The sequence below is a fragment of the Molothrus ater genome, chromosome 16 (genome assembly GCF_012460135.2).
Source record: "Molothrus ater isolate BHLD 08-10-18 breed brown headed cowbird chromosome 16, BPBGC_Mater_1.1, whole genome shotgun sequence".
Lineage (NCBI taxonomy): Eukaryota > Metazoa > Chordata > Aves > Passeriformes > Icteridae > Molothrus > Molothrus ater.
In genome coordinates, this window is record NC_050493.2 from 15,396,931 (window position 1) to 15,413,998 (window position 17,068).

A 17,068-nucleotide genomic window follows, 5' to 3' on the forward strand; every position below is an offset into this window, starting at 1 on the left:
CACTTGCAGCAGGGCTGAGGGATGCTGCACATTCCAGTGCTTGTGTGCAAGTTTAGGAATGGAGAGCTTTGTTCTACTGATAGATTTTATTGGTTAATTCAACCTTTTGATCAGAACTTAAATGGATTTTGATTACTCCAAAATAAAGATGTTGGGAGGAACACCCAGCCCTTATCTCTGTTTGACTTGCTTGCTGAGCACAATGTGGCTGTGAGCAGCACAGGGACGGGCTGCTGCAGGCTCAGCTGATCCAGGCAGGCTGTTCATGCCCACCCCAGGGCCTGGCTGGGCAGCTCCCAAACCTCTGCTCTCACACACAGGGGTATTTCAGCATTTGTCCAGCTAAAATTGTTCTGCCAAAGCCAAACCACAAAGCTTGTGCAAGGAGGATCCAATGAATGCCACCTCAGGCCTGGGAGATGGTTGAAGTGATGCTCTTCCAGCTCTGGGTGATTCAGAGGGGGAATCCTTGGTGTCCCACGGGCCTGCCCTGCCCATGGGGTGTGTTCAGTGTGAGGGGCAGGACAGGGGACAATCCTCTGCAGCACAGCACAATCCAAGCAGCAGCCCAAGCTGGGGCTGGGAGTGGTGGATCCTTCTGGCCACTCCTTCCCTCCTCACACCAGAGCACTCACTCCCTTGAATTCCATCCCTTTCTCCTTTTCCCCCTCCCAGCTGAATGCACGGCTGTGACAAACTCCCCACATTGCAGCAAGTCCCTGCCAAGCTCACCCCTCTGCCAGGAGCCTCTGCCAGGATGGCCCCTCTCCCTCTGCCTCCCACCTCTTGCCACAATTCCCACCTGTCTGGGCTCTGGTTGGTTTCCACCATCCCGCCAAAGACAAGAGAAATCCCTGGAACGAGTGAGGGCTTTGGCTGCCCTGTGGAGCGGCAGGAGTGAGACCCAGAGGCTGAGAAAAGAGAGATAAAATAGAGGAGATTGCTGCTCATCCTCTCCTGTCCACTTGCACTGCTTTGGATCCATTGGACTGTTGGGCAGAAATGAGTTTTTCTCTCCTCCTGGAGAAAAGAAACATCCCCATGTCCTCCCTCTCCCCTTCCCCTGCCCTGCTCACCAGGCTGTGCCCTGGGTGGATGTTTCTGCACAGGCTTTGCCTTCCAAGCCCCTTTACCCTGGCAATGCAGTGGCCAGGGACGGCAGTGGCTGCAGGGGGACATCTGCTCTTTGGGTTGGCTTTAGCTGCTCTTTGGGTTGGCTTTAGCTGCTCTTTGGGTTGGCTCTGTCACTGCTCTCACTGTGCTTGGCAGCAGCCGTGGCAGCTGGGGGAGGGCACAGAGGGGGGGCTGGGTTTTGCCCCTGCCAGTGGAGAAACCAAAACAGAGCAGCTGAGGGTGAGGGTCCCCTTGGCCCACAGGACACAAACCCCTCACCAGAACAGGCCCCCAAAGGGATCCAGAGCTCCAGGGCAGCACAGGAGCTGAGCCCTCAGGCTGTGGGAGAGGAGAGGGAGCCAGACAGAGACCCCCAAAGAGGGGCAGCCCCCCCTCCCTGTGAGAGGGAACAGCTCTGGAGAGAGCCCAGGGAGGCCACAGAGATGCCCCAAGGGCTGGAGCCCCTCTGCTCTGGAGCCAGGCTGGGAGAGCTGGGGGTGCTCACCTGGAGAGGAGAAGGCTCCAGGGACACCTCAGAGCTCCTGCCAGGGCCTAAAGGGGCTCCAGGAGAGCTGGAGAGGGACTGGGGACAAGGCATGGAGGGACAGGACACAGGGAATGGCTCCCACTGCCAGAGGGCAGGGCTGGATGGGATATTGGGAATTAGGAATTGTTCCCTAGCAGGGTGGGATATTGGGAAGGAATTGTTCCCTGTGAGGGTGGGCAGGCCCTGGCACAGGGTGCCCAGAGCAGCTGGGGCTGCCCCTGGATCCCTGGCAGTGCCCAAGGCCAGGCTGGGCAGGGCTTGGAGCAGCCTGGGACAGTGGAAGGTGTCCCTGGACATGGCAGGGGTGGCACTGGGTGGTCTCTGAGGTCCCCTCCAGCACAAACCATTCTGTGGTTCTATAAAAACATCCCCCTTCAATCCATTCCTTCTCCCTCTCCATCCAGGCGACCTCCATCCATGACCCTCTGGCATGAGCAGCCAGCAGAGCTCCCCGAGGAGCTGCAGGATCCTTGCAGGCTCAGGGCACCTCCTTGGGTCATGGGCATGGCATTCCCTGGGAGCAGCAGGCTGGGAACATGGATGCTGAAATGCCCAGCTCTGGATGCTTTGTTCAGCACGGGGATTTGTCAGCAATGGTGGCAGGGAGAGGATCCTCCACACCTTCCCATTGGGAAGCCCCTGGGATTGGGTTTGGGAGTGGTTCCTCAGGGATGTCAGGCCAATGCCAAGGGATTCCAGTGGAGAACATCCAGGAGTGCCTCGTACAGGCTCAGCCTGGCACCCACAGCCCCATTCCCTGGGGACATGCTGCGTGTCACCATGGCTGCCCCCTGCCCCACTGACAACGGGGTGCACACACCTCCCACCCCAAGAACCCGCTACCTGCCATAAAATGGATGATCACCCACCTGGATCCCCCAAATTGTGGGTGCCCACCCCATATCTGGAGGAGGACACCTGTATGCCCTCCCTCCCTCCCACGTACCCACCCACCTGGACATCTCTCACACCTGGATGGATGTCCCCAAATCCTGGGTGCCGCCTCTTCTTGGATGCCCCACACATCTGGATGTGCCCTCGTCTACGAGCCCCTCCCATGTGGATGCTCAGCTCACATTGGATGCTCCCCTGTCCTGGATGACACCTGGGTGCCCCACACACACGGATGTTCCCCAGTCCCGGTTCCCCAATCACAGTTCTGCAATCCCGCTCCCCCAGTCTCGGTTCCCCAATCCCGGTTCCCCCAGTCCCGGTTCCGCAGTCCCGGTTCCCCAGTCCCGTTCCTCAATCCCGCTCCCCCCTATCCCGGTTCTCCCAGTCCCTGTTCCAAATCCCCCCAGTCCCGGTTCTCCCAATCCCGGTTCCCCCAATCCCTGTTCCCCCAGTCCCGGTTCTCCCAATCCCTGTTCCCAATCCCGGTTCCGCCAGTCCCGCTCCCCAATCCCGGTTCCCCAATCCCTCCCGCGTCGAGCACTACCCCGCCCGACTCGCTATCCCATCATGCTCCGCTTCCCGCAAAGCACGCCGGGAGCTGTAGTCCTCAACCGCCCAGCCGTCCGCTGGCCCTGCCCCTTGAGCTCTCAGGGGAGCGTCGAGGCGGGGCGCTTCTGATTGACGTGTGTCTAAGCCTATGGAAGCGGCGACTATGTGGAGGAGCCGGGGCCATTTATGATTGACGCGCGATTTAGCCTATGGGAGCGGCGAGAGCGGGGCCGAGGCGCCGCCTGGGCTCGGGCGGACGCGACGGGTCCGTGAGGCGGGGGCGGCCCTGCCCGGCTGAGGTGGGTGGCGGGACTGGAACTGGGGCTGACCTGGCGCGGTGCTGCGGCCCGGCGGGGCGGAGCGGACTCGGGGCCCGGTGGGGCGGCGGCGCTTTGTGCGAGTGGGAGGGCGGAGCGGAGCGGAGCCGTGTCAGCGGCGGGGGCGCTGCGGGGCCGGGCCGGGCCGGGCCCTTCCTCCGCCTTCTCCTCCTCCTCCTCCTCCGCCGCAGGTCCCAGCGCGGCCCCGGCGGAAGATGCGCGGCCGGCGGTGAGCGGCGGCGGGGCAGAGGCCGCAGCCCGAGGCTGGCGGGCGGAGGATGCGGGCCGGGCCGCCCCGCCGATGAGAGGCAGGATGGGCACCCAGGGCAGCCCGGTGAAGAGCTACGATTACCTGCTCAAGTTCCTGCTGGTGGGCGACAGCGACGTGGGGAAGGGGGAGATCCTGGAGAGCCTGCAGGACGGCGCCTCCGAGTCCCCCTACGCCTACAGCAACGGTAAGGGGGGCTGGGGGGAACCGGGCCGCAGGACCCCCATCGCTGTCACAGCCCTGCCGCTGTCACCTCCCCCCGCCATTGCTGTCACCCTCATCCCGCGGGGACCCCCGAGGGCCGTCACCCCAGCGCCGAGCTGGCGGGCAGGGAGGGGTTGTTTTGCTTTTTCCTTTGTTTTTTTTTTTTCATTAACTGGGAGCGCGGCGCGTGGCAGGCAGCTCAGAGGCCTCCTCAGCTCCTTGAAATGCCCCAAATCTGGAGGAGAATGTGGGCAGAGGGGCTGGTGTCTGATGTAATTAATCCCTCGATGCGCAGCCGGACCCTTCCCAAGCGGTCCCGCTCGCAGCGTAGGGCTGCCCTCCCTCCCTCTCCCCGGCTGCCACAAGGACCGAGCCGTTCCCAGAGGAAGCAGGGGCTGTAACAAAAGAACTGGAGCCTGATTCCCAGCCCGGAGCCGCTCTGGCTCGGTGGCTGGACCGGGAGCGGCCGGGTTGGCTGATCCACCTCCTGCCAGCGTCGAGGTTCCTAATGGAGCCCATGACAGACCATTAACTACGGTATCACAAGACCGTAATTAAGAGCCAAGGAGTAGCGCTGTGCATTTCCTGCAGTTACGGTGTAGCGCGGCCTGGCGGGGTGCGGGTCCTGCTGTGGGTGTCAATCTGTCATCCTTCCCCCTCCTCCGTGCACAATAACATCCCCAAGAGCTCAGACCCTGCATCATCGCTCTAGCCCAGGGCAGGAGCAGGTAGTGCCGAGTTTTGCCTGTATCAGGAACAGGAGGGAATCGGGAGCTCCTTGGTGCTCTGCACGGGCCAAATTTGGTGTGGCTCTGACCACACTCGGTCCTTGGAGCCTCCACCAGCTCCCCAGGAGCTGATGCAAATGCACACCTGCTCCACGGAGATTTACGGGGAGGTGATGACTCAGAAGTGGAGCTGCCTGTGAAATGGGAGCAGCTCTTCAGGAAGGAGAAGGCTTTGCTATCGTTCATCTCCTCGGGTGTCTGGCTGGGCTGGTGTGGTTTGCCTTTGAGGAGGTGCTGGGCGCTTCAGAGCTTCCCTGAAGAGAGTTTGTGTTTCTGGAGAACCTGCCTCACCTGGGAGCTGTGGAACTGCTCCGTGGGGTTGGTGTTTACTATGTAGAGTGTAACGGGGTGGCTGTTTTAAGTGAAGTGTTCCAGCTGGAATTGTCTTCTGATTGAAGTGGGTTTGAAGCAGACAGGGTAGGAATAAGGAGTGAGTTAAGTGGGGTCTTTGGTATAGGCATGAGACCCAAAGAACAAGGATTTTGGCTATGGCTGTAGACCTTTTGTCTCAGAACCCACTGTTTTGTAGCAACTAAATACCAGCATCTTTTTATTGGAAGAAGGAATCTCAGTGAATAATTTCAGAACCTTCCCTTGTCCTCTGTGGGCAATTGAGCCCATTCCTAATTAGAGAATTAGGTCACATACTGTTGTTTCACAGTAATGTATGCTCTGACAGTCTCTGCTTCTGTTGATTCTGGGAGGCGACGCACCTTTAGGATAATCAGCTGGAGTGGCCTTTGATATCCAAGTGAATTTGATCCTGCTGATGCTGCTGACAGCCTTGCAGTGGAACTCCCTGTGCCTCTGGCACAGCTGGGACGTGCTGACAGGGCATGCTGCTCCCCTTCCCTGACAGAGACCATCCCCTGAGCTCTTGGATTTTGGGAACAGCTCGAGCCTGGCGTCCTCTTTGGCACGTACTAATGCCATCCCAAAACAGCAATGCCAGAATGTTATGTGGAGGTTCTCTTTGTAAATCTGCTTGTAAGCACGTTGTCCTTGTCCTCATCCCCTCCCAGACCCCGCATCCCAATTTTAAAATAAGTGTTGTGTCATCTATCACTATTTAGGTCAGTGCAGAAAGTACAACTTGTGTGTGTGTGCTTTGAGCTGCTCTTGTGGTGGGGACATCTCGTGTGGAGCTCAGGTCCCTGACCTTGGCAGGAAGGGGAAAGAGAGCATTTGCCTCTCTGTCTGGTTGGGGTCTGATGCTTTTACTCTGTTTTGTGGAAACAGTTGTAAGCAGCCAGGTTTTGTGATGCAGCGTGGAATGGATTGTCCTTCCAGCTCAGGGAAGGCACACCCTCAGAAGTGAAGCTCTGTAAATGTAGCTCTGTATTTTAGCTGCTCTTACCCAGCCTATTAGAAAAGGGATTGAGGGATTCCTCTCTGCTCCGTGGGCATCTGGGTGTTGGATCAGCACACAGCTGAGAGATGAAAAGCCTTTTTTCTGTTGGATTTTAGGTGCTGTAAGCAGCCTCTGCCTGCCTGTGTCCAGTATCTGAGAGCCTGGGATGCAGTGGGAGCTGTGTCTGTCATACAGCACCATAGGTGCTTCTGTCCATCCTTTTTCAGGATCCCTGAACAGCAGTGTCACTTCTCAGCACAGCCTTGGAGCTTGGCACCTCAGTCTAAATCAGGCACATCTTATATTAGCCCCTGCAGTTCCTGTGGTGCATAGCAAGGCCTCAGCAATGTCCTTTCTTTAAATTGCTGGCAAAATAAAGCTCCTCTGTGGGAGCAGAGGTGGTTGTTACTCCTGGTGCAGGAGATGTGAGCAATGCCCTGACCATTGCTGCACCAAGCTGTGAGGACAGTGAGTGGTGTCCTGGAGAGCCTGCAGGGCTGCTAGTTTTGGAACTTCTAGTGATAAAAAGGTGGCATTTTGAGGAGGAGACTGACGTCCAGTTGTCACTTGTGTGTTCCTTACTAGGTTTGTGCTAAGCTATGGAGTATATCAGTCTCCAGGAGCATCAGCCAAGCATGCTCCCTGTGAAGAGCAGGGAGTGTTGTTTTTGTCCTGTGGCTGGATATTGTAATTGATTTGGACTTAGCTTTTGCCTTTTCTTGGCCATCCACAAAAGACCCTGAATTAAGCCTTCCTACTATTGTTTGGACAGGGAGAACATTAATGCTCTTCTGGGCTTCCAACGTTGTCCATCTTCCAAGCTTTCACCCTCCTTTTCCCAAATCTGTAGTTGTGGAGGCAGGATGCTGTTCTTAGAGCCTCACTGCTGCTGTGGACAGCTGGAGGATCTCACCTGGGAACCCAAAATCCTGCATTTTCCCTGAATGCTCTCTGTGCTGTCAGCGCTGGCTCCTTCTCCCCAGGTGCAGGGAGGGGCTGCTCAGTGCCATGAGCCTCGGGGTTACACCAGACTCGAGTGAAACTGTGCTTTACTTGTGGGTGAGTCCCCTGCACAGATCACTTTGGTCTTTAAACAGCTGTCCTCATCCATCCCCCAGCACTGAAGCAGGACAGAAATGTGTTGGTCCCGGGGTGGTTTGGGACATGGATGTGGTGGAGCTGCACGTGAAGCAGGGGCTGTGTGCGTGCCATGCATTAGGGGCACGAGGCTGCTCCTCACCTGAGGGACCCGTGGTGGCTTTGTCACCACCGTGTCACACATCCACTCTCAAATAGCTGGTTATTCATGTGCTGGAATGAGCTCACCCAGCAGGTTTGTTGGCTTGCAGGAGCAGCAGCCCTGAGCTGAGCCCTGGCTGAGTCAGGGCAGCTCTTTGTGCTCAGCAGGCGAGAGGGAGACAGGGCTCTGGTGCCCCAGAACAGGGCCAGGGCTGGGCTCACCACACAGACCTGAGGGTGATGGGCTCCCTCCTCACATGATGGAGGGCTTTTTCTGCCGCTGCCTTCCCCCTCACCTGCTGCTGTTCCCACAGGAAAGCAGAAATGTGTGTTAGGGAGAGAGTAGAGCGTGTTTTGGAGCAGATGGCTTTGACTGGAAAGGGGGTGGATTTTTATTTTTATTTTCCCTGTCCTCAGCTTGTATTAAGAAAGTGATGAGGATGCAGCCAGTGTCCTCACTCTGATCTTGCAATGAGCACACAAAAGCTGAAATGAGAGCCCTGCCCTGCACAGAGTTGGTGCTGACACCAGCCCTAATGCACCGAGTCCCAGCACCTCCTTTCAACCTTGTGCCTTGGCTGGGTTTTAGTACCTTTATTCAGGCACCATCCTTTGGTGCTCTGTATCCCACTGCTATCCAGGCCCAAGGCAATGTCAGGGAAAAGGCACCTGAAGTGCTGCTGACAGGTTTTGTGGTTCAGGTGAAAACTGGATCTTTTCCAAGAACTCTCCCCCAAAAGCAGAAGTGCAGGAATTCAGCTCCTGGGCAGCAGCAGCAGCAAGCCCACTAGGGCTGGGGTTCCCTGCCAGGAGCAAGGGCTGGGGCAGTGCAGCTTCCTGCCCTTTTCCTGGCCAGGAGGAACGGGAGAGGCAGCTGAAGACACTGCCCAGCCCTTGGAGGTGGTCGGTCTCTCCCAGCTGCCACTGTTTGCCTGGGGGCTGCTGTTAATTACCAGGTTGTTTATTTGAGTGATCCACAGCTTTGGATGTCTTTTCCCTCTGGTTGTTTTTGTGCAACTGTCTGAATCTGGAGATCTCTAAGATGTTTCTTTCAAGTCTTCCTTTACAGCAGTTCCTCTCCTGATATGTCCTGTGACCCCTCAGGCACCCGTGTGCAACCAGAACCTCCCCTGGTAGTTCCATGCCAAGCAGGAGATAACCAACCTGTCCTACGGCAGTCCTGCACAGGCAGAGGGTGAAGAGACACTTTGTGTCATCCTCCTTGCTGCCATGGAGGGCATGTGAAGGGATGTTTCCCAGTGCTTCTGCTCCTTGCCTGCTGAGTTTCCAAGACTGACCATGGAGATGGTTTCTCACTTCTGATCTGCAGCCTCCACGGTGCTGCTGTGTTTGGATACAGGTCCAGCTACACTGGTTTACTTTTCACAGCCTTAAAAAGTGTGTAGCTGAGCATCTCTGCTCTAAACTTGAACTTGTGTAAGCACAGGACCTCTCTTCATACTGGCTGACCCTCCTGAGCAGACAGGAATTGCTGGGTGACCCTGTGTGCAGTAAAACCTCAGACAGGGCCAGCACTGATGTAGTGGCATCTGGGCATAGGCATGAGAGCTACAGGTGTTGAGCCCAGGTGTCTGACGGCAGCTGAGTGCTCATCCTGGTGCTGCTGCACTCTCAGGGCTCTCTCTGGCTTCAGCAGGGAGGGAAGCCTTGGTTCAGGTGCTGCTTTGCTGCCTCCTCCTCCTCACCTGGCCCACTCCCCCCCGGCGTGTCCTGCTCTGCTGGAGCAGCACTGTCCCTGGCCATGGTAGACACGGGCTGGCTGCCCCACTGCTTCAGCTGTGCACACCCATGGAAACTGCTCTTTGTTTTCTGGCAGGACTGTATTCTTTGGAATAATGCTTGGAATAATGTTTCAGTTTGAGGCTTTAGCACTCTGGTGCAAGGAGGATTGAGGCAAAGTGTTCCAAGTGCAGCCCAGCCATCACGTTCCTGTAGTGGCTGCACAACTGATGTGCAGGAAATGTTTGAGCTGGACTGTGCTGGTCGTGCTGCTGGAAACCTGTTTGGATGGCTTGCAGAGTGGTTGTTGCAGCAATTCCTGCTGTCTGCCAGCACTTGCATCAGTGTCCTTCAGGGATGTTCACTTCCCTGTCATCAGAGATGCAGAGCTGATCTCATCAGAGCAGGCAACTCAGAAACAGCTCCAGCATCTCTTATTTCTCCATTGTTCACTACGTAACCTTTGTGTGAAAAATAGTTCCAAAGATATAGTGCTGAACCTCCAGCTCTGCTTGTTGTGGGACTAACCAGCTGCAATTTAAACTTAAATTCCAAAACAAAGCCAACAAACAAAAAAAATCCCCATCAAGCCAAAACCCACCCCCCAAACTGAGTGTCTGGCAGGTTTGGTGTCTCTCTCTAGTCTGGATTAGATGTGCACAACAGTGTAGGTTGTTATGTGTGCAGAACCTCTGAGGAGGGTTGTGTTTTTGTTGAGATGTTAGAAAGCTGGGGACCTACTCTGCAAAGTTCTGGGTTGCACTGCAGAGTTCTCACCACCTCTAATCCCTCTATAAAAGCTGTGCTTTTATGGCTGTTAACGTGTTCCAGAGCCCTGAGTGCACAAAGGTGATGTGAGCTGAGCAGTACAGAGCTGAAATGGGTGGAATGTTCTTCTAATAACTGGGATTAAAAGTTTCACTGTGTTTTTTGTTTGTAAAAAGCAGACAGGTTTTGCTCTCTCTAGATTCCACACCAAAATTGTCTGCACCTCTCCTGGTGTGGAGGTTTTTGGTTGGTTCAGTATTTAAGCTGCATAGGAAAGACCACGGAAGTTAGTCTCCTCCTCCTCCTCCTCCTCCTCCTTCTCCTTCAGCTTTTGTTTCCAGCTGTTCCCTGGCATGTTTTCCTCTGCAGCCTCGATCTCTCCAAACAGCAGAGCATCTTTCCATTGCACTTGAGAATAGCTATGCTCTGAGCTGAGGCTTTGAGCTGTGCTTTTATAACCCTGCTGGTTAAAATCTGGATTTCTTTCCCTTTGCCCCTCACTGTCCCCTGGCACTCCAGCTCGAGCTCCAGAGGAGCATTATGTCATATCAATTCCTGTGTGATTGCAGGCACTGGAGGAGGAAGGAAGCTCCTATGTGAAAACCTTCAGCTTTGTTTTGCTAAAGGCTTTGCTGTAAGGTGAGACTCACCTGAAAGAAAATTACCCTGGGGCACAGAGGGTGGTGGCTCAAGGCAAGAAACCTCCATCAAAGAGTCTGTTTGCTTCTGCAAAAGTTGTAGTAAATAGTGAGGTTGCAACATAGCTTGGAGATTGTTTGTTCCTATAGAGCTTCTGTTTGCTGAAAGTATTTTTACGTAGCCACAGCTTTTTAGATTTTCTTCCTCTTTTCTGCTTCATCTTTGTTTCATTTCCATCGGCCCATTCCAGATATTGTTAGATCATTTTAAAACTTTGACACCTGTTCTCCTATAAATATAACACCTGAAATTCTTAATGTCCTGCATGTTCTGTGCAGGATTGGGTATTGAATTGGGACAAAAGTCTTTGTGCAATTCAAACATAATATTTGCTGCTTAAACCATCAGTGGTTAAGGAGGAGACAGGCAGAAAGGGCACACTGAAAGGCTGTAATTAAATGGCAGTTTAACAGAAGGTTCTGAGCATCCTTGGGGTAACCTTTAAAAAAAATGCAGAGTTCAAAACAATTTCTTTTTCTTTTAGGGATTTTAACTTGTTTCCAGCCAGGCTGCTGGGTTCCTGGTACCATTTGGAGGTTTTACTGTACCATTTGCCTCTCTGTGCAGGTGATTGGCCCTGCTCCCTGCTCAGTCCTGGACACAGAAATTACCCTGCCTTGTTTCCTTTGGTACCAGCTGTAGCAGTACCTGTAACAGGCCTTTTGCCCATGGTTCTGGAGTGGAGGCCAAGTGGTCTGGAGACAGAACTAGATGCATAAAAAAAGAAGCAATGAACAAAGAAAATGCAGCAACCCACCCCCTCACCCCATTTTGCCCATCACTTATTTAATCTTAAATCCTCTCTTGTCCCAAGAGTTGTTGTTTTTCTTACATTGTCAAGCTGCCTGAGTAACTTAGTGGTAAAATCCATCCAGGAAACTGCAGGTCTGTGCTGTGGCACAAAGAGATGAAACTCTGCAGGGTAGATCTTACCTGTGCTGCTCACCCTGCCAGCAAATGTGTTTGCTGTGGAACACCTCTGTGGGTGAGACACATTTGTGTTCTTGTAGGACTCATCTGTATTAAAAGGCTGAAATTCAATACTTTCTTCTATTTTTTTAAATGTCAAATGCTGGCTTTTCCCTGGTGGTAGCAAAAGGGCTCCAGAGTGGCTGCCAGGGTAGCTGGAGTGAGATCTTTGTCCTGTAGGTCAGGAGGGGACCTGGGAGGCTCCAATTTGGGCTTGGAATACCTGGTTTCAGGCTGGTGAGAGCTGCTGTGAGGCAGCAGAGTTTGTACAGGTGTGTAGTGAGGTGCTTGCTGTGCCAACAGGGCCAGTCCATCCCACAAGGACAAGGAGGGACAACTGAGCACACCTGCCATGCACTGTAAGTCAGGTCCCTGGAGATTTGTTGTCATGGAAAGGTGAAACCAATGTTAGCAGCTATCCTGGTGCTTCCAACATGCAGCAGCCCTTTCCTGGCTGTGGTTGGTGCAGCAAGACCAAACTTGGGAGCCAGAGAAATTCCTGGGGACTGGAATCTCTGTAGCTGTTCTGAGAACTCTGCAAGTGTCTGCTTAACCTGTCTACACCCAGCTTGAGGGCTGCAGCTCTCCCTGGGTGTTTGGGTGTGGAGCATGGGTCTGGAAATGCTGTTTTGTTGCTGGCAAAACCTGGAGATGCCGGTGGGGTGTGGCTGGGGATGCCAGGGATCAGAGGCAGCCTGAGCAGGATCCCTGAGCAGGTGTGCACCTGAGGCTGGCATGCACCGTGCAGGCTGCCCAGGCACGGTGTGGGGCCTGCCACGAGGGTCTGATGCTGCAGGGCAGCATTTCCCTGCACAGTGTCCACAGGAGTGGAACTATGGAGGGATAGGATATTCAAAGTATTTTGGACAAATGCTTGGATTTTCTTGAGTGTTGGGGATTTTTTTGTCTCCCAGCATATCTTGATGTTTGTACGGTCATCCAGCAACAATGCAGACTGTTATGGTGCCCTCTGATTTCCCTCACAGGCTGCCTTTGTTTCTGCGTGCAGCTGTGTAGTTTTTATGGAGATCTGGATTGCAAGGCATGAAGAAACTCTTTTGTTTGTTGTCGCTTCTGTGCATAAAATCATTCTTGATTTTCTTCTAAAGCACAAATCCACTTCACATTCCTGATTCTGGACTGACTTTGGACTGTTTCTGGGATTTCCCGGGTGTCCGCTGAAATTGTTGGAGCTTTAGAAACAGATTTGCTCCTGGCTTCAAATGCCATTTTCTGATGTAATTGTCCCCCTTAAGTGTGCCCAGAACAAAGTTCCTCTGTGTGAGGACCATGTAGCTGCTGAAACGGTGCTGGGCTTGCAGCAAGCAGTGAACAAGTGAAATCAGCAAATCCGGCCTTCTTAGAGGTCTCCAAATCAATGTTTTCCTTTTGGCTGGTTACAAAACCAAACAAGCAATTATTTGTCGGAGATCCCCACCTCCAAGCCCTCTCAGCTGGAGATGAACATGCCTGGGAACTGATGTGAGCAGACTTCCTGTGAGAGGCTTCCAGGCTAAATGGAAATCCCTCTCAGCTGAAATGAGGTGTCTGTGGATGGAAGATGGAGTATGTTTGTCAGGAGAAAATGTACAAATCTGGGTAACTGCAGATAATTGAAAGGCGTTTGTTCTCTCTCAGTTTCAACACGTGTCTGTACGAGGTGCTTGGCAGCTCGTTGGGTTTCTCTCAGAGCAGCTCCCCGGGGCTGTGCTGGGGCTCCCCTCCTGCCCCCAGCAGCTCCCGCTCATCTGCACACACCGAAATAACGGGGAGCTCTTGTTGCCTGCAGCGAGGGGTGCAGCGAGGGTGGGCTGTGTGTGAGCTGCCGTGGGCAGGAGGGGACGGAGGCAGGAGCAGGGGCGGGTGTGGTGCTGCTCTCCTTCATGGCGGGTGGCAACCGGGACCTCTCGATCCTGTTCCCAAAGCTCAGCTAGGGTGCAGGACAGGATCACAGAGGTAAAATCACCTGCTTGCTGACCTTCAGTCCCAGCTCTACAGGGCAGAACTGGGCTGTTCTGCTGTGATGCTGTTGGGGAACTTCTATCATCCTGCTCAAAACAGAGTAGTGATACTGTGAAGTAAACTGTGATGCTGAAAGGCACAGACCTGGGATGAATCCACCTATGTTTGGTTGACCCCTGTTGTTGGTGATGATAATTTGTTTCTCTCTTTAAAGAGTAGGTAGTTGAATGCATGACTCAAAAGGATGAGCTCATGTGTTGTTTGGAAGGATTTTTCCCGTGGCTCACAGCTCTGAGCTGACTAGTTAAATTGCTGCTGTTAATGTGCTGCTGTACACACTTTTTAAGGTTGGGTGACTTCATCAGTTGCTATTTGAATAGCTTGAATTCTCGTTTTTCATCTGTTATGTTGATGTCACATTTGCAACATCTGTTATGTTGTGCCTCATACCACATTTTTTCTGAACAATTTTAGTATCACTTACAGATGACAGAGGCAGTAACTACTCCTCTAAGCTGGGGTGGAAGATAATGCACCTGTGGTATCTTCTTACAGATGTTTCTGCCTGTTTTTAAAGTGCTTCTGAAATTAGAGGATCTTAAACCTGCATCTGTGGGTGCATGCATAACCTGGGTGCTGGCCCCAGCAGCTGCCTTCTGCCTGGGAGTGGGTTTGGTGTTGGATTAGTACACTTGGTTAAACCTGTTTGCTCTGAACATGCTTTCAGCAGCTCCTGGCCACCTGTGGTTTCCATGCCTGTCTACCTCGTTTGACTAGAAGTGAAGCAACAAGTCCTCCTCTATCAGCTTTTGCCCACAAACAGCCAATTCTGATAGGTGAATTCTGCCTTTTCACTCACAGGCTGGTGAGGCTTGTAAAAAAACCCAAAACAACAAAACCATAAAATAAGACATTTTAATCCACATTTCCAATGTGTCCTGGCTCTGTATTCTGCTCTTGGAGCAGTGTCCTGGGTTGCCTATATGAGGCTTGGTCACTGGCCTCAGTTGCTGTGGGTGATGTTTCATGACCATCCCCACCATAAGCAGTTCTTAAACCAAAAGGTGCAGAATGTGGGGTGTGGTGAGAGGGAGCAGTGAACCTGAACATGGTGTGGGGGGTGTTCCACTGTTGTCCTGTGGAATATGGTTCTGCCAGAAAATGAGTCCCAGGAGGTCAGAGCGCCCACTTTGGTGTGAGGGAGAGCCTGTGGAGAAGCTGGTGAGGTTGTATGGCCCTGCTGTGTGGCAGGAACGTGCTGTGGAGCAGCTCTGTCACTCCAGGCCTCACCTTGTGTAATGCTCCCACACACCCCCAGAGCTGGGCCCTGGAGAGGCTCTGCTGGACACTCTGCCTGTGGGTAACAGCCTGTGCCTGGGGGGCTGCTCCACCCTGGAATAACCTCGGTTCAGGGCTGCTCTGAGCTCCTCTGCCAGTGTCTGTGCTGTACAGACTCCTGCTGTGAGCCCCATGTGTGACAGGAGTGTGGTTTGCTTGTGGAGGTGGTCTGGAGGCTTTGCCTTGGTTTTGGGGTGAGGTTTTTGCATGCTGAGGACTGAAGTGGCAGTGATGTTCTTACTCCATAGCTGATCTGGAGCTATTATGCTCACCTTTTGGCCTCAGTTTTGTGACCTCCCAGCACTTCTCCTCCCTCCTTTATTCTCTTGGACTTGTTGAGGATGGGACTTGGCTGCATGTTGCTGCTTCTGCCTTTTCTTCATACTCAGCAGGGATGGGGTGCCTGGCACTGGCTGCTCTCCCCCCACAGTGGTTCCAGCTTTCAGGAGGGTCTGGCAGCCCCAGGTGGTGCCTGCACACGCAGGGACAAAGCTTTCTATGCCCCAGGCACATCAGTCATGACTTGGAAAGGCATGGGTCATCTTGGGAAAGGACTAGTAACGTCTTGAAAAGGTCTGCTAACGTCTGTGACACACAGGGACTTGGTAGAATAAGCAAGTAGCCTTTGGACACTGCTCGAGTATCACTGGCATTTGGGATAAATGAATTTCTACATTAATGGCCTTGGGCTGGACTTAGCAGAGCGCAGAAGGGCTCCAGTTCCAGCACTGGAGAAGGGGCAGCCTCTGCACTGTGTGCAGCACAAATTGTTTTTTCCTTTTTTAATCCAGCAGGAAGGTTGGCACAGGCCCTTTGGAGGGAGAGGGAGGGACCTTTCAGCAGCTCATCTCTTGCATACACACCAGTAAGATGACAGCTAGTCTATGTGACAGAAAACATGCTGGTATGTCCCCAAAGGTGTGGCAGGGGGAGCCTGAGTGACACCCAGCCAGGCTGTGCCAGCCCTGCAAGAGGGCTCAGAGGAGGGGACACCCTGACCAGACCCCTCATGGGGACCCCTGGCTGGAAGGGACAGGGCTCTCATGCATAGTTTATGTTCTCACAAAAATTCACAATTGCTGTGGTGTTCTTGGCATCCACAGCGTTGACAAAACTGTTGATAAGGTTTTAAAACCAAATTTACCTATCCCTGCTTAGTCACAGCTCCTGGAGTCCTTGGTGCTGAGAAGCTTCACCACAGATTCATCCTTGATTTTTTCCTTTTGCAAACACACAGTAATGGATTTGCAGTCCATTGACCCACTCTAAAGTGTTCCTAGGTGCTTATCTACCTTTGTGACAGTGAGAACATGCCTTTAAGCCCAGCTGCACACTGAGTGATTGTGGCTTTGATCCTTCCCTGTGTAGTAAGGAAGGATTGTCACGACACAGGTTACAAATTCCTGGCTGGATACTCTTGGTGTTGCCTGTTTTATAATCATGGCATGTCTCAATCTGTCAGCTCCTTGCTCCCAGAGCTCTGTGTCCCTTTCTCTCGAGGCTCCTCTCTGCTGCCACACAGCATGACCAGCCCTTCACAGCTGCTTACTCGAGTTCACTGTGAAATCTCAGCAAGTTAAATATTTGATGTGTATTCTCTATGTTTTTATTCCAGCCCTGTGCTCTCCCCTCTTCCCAGCAGCCAGTGGTCAGTGTGGCACTAAACCTACAAACCTTTAGCAAGGCCTTTTAAGTGCCCCAGCCCTTGTGCACTCAGCAGAGCTGATGACCTGTGAGCAAACAGAGGAGCCGGGGGGTGTTTGGGGGAAAATGCAACTTTTTCAGTTAGAGATCTGTGGTGTGGTGGCTTCAGCTGCACTAATGGCAATTACAAACCAAAGTCCATCACCAGGCTGGCTGGGTGAGGCACTGTGGTGACACAGTGAGTCTTTCTGGTGGCTTCTGGGCCAGTCTTAAGATTTCCCAGTCGAGCAGAGCATTTCTGTAGAGCAGGAGACCAGGCACAGCTCACCTTTAGCCCTCTTACGAGTGCTCAGATGCCATCAAGAGTTGCAGAATGCAGCCACTCTGACTTAATTATGTCTGTAGATAAAGGAACAATCCACTGAATTGCAGCATTAGTCAGGTAACAAAAGTCCACTCAGTTTATCTTATTCTTATTATATGATGCATTGAGTAAAGGTTTGGCCTTGGCTCATCATCATTGCACACCTCCAATTTTGCCTGTTGACCTTATGTATCTCTTGCAAGCAGGTTGGTTATCTTCTTTTGAATTATAAATAAATGAAACCAAATTTAATTTTTAAAAGGAGGAAAAAAGCTGAGGTTGCATCATATAGCACATGTCTGCAAGCCGGGGGA

At 53.0% G+C, this 17,068-nt stretch overlaps 1 protein-coding gene across 1 annotated transcript in view; it reads left to right on the top strand.

Moving 5' to 3' along the window:
* Positions 1-3,435: 3,435 nt before the first annotated feature.
* RAB40C (RAB40C, member RAS oncogene family) overlaps positions 3,436-17,068 on the top strand; it is a 36,939-nt gene continuing 23,306 nt past the window's right edge. The window contains exon 1 of the mRNA XM_036392391.2: positions 3,436-3,875. Within this exon, the coding sequence (XP_036248284.1) occupies positions 3,722-3,875 (154 nt within the window). The 5' untranslated portion in view covers positions 3,436-3,721. The remainder of the gene's footprint in view (positions 3,876-17,068) is intronic.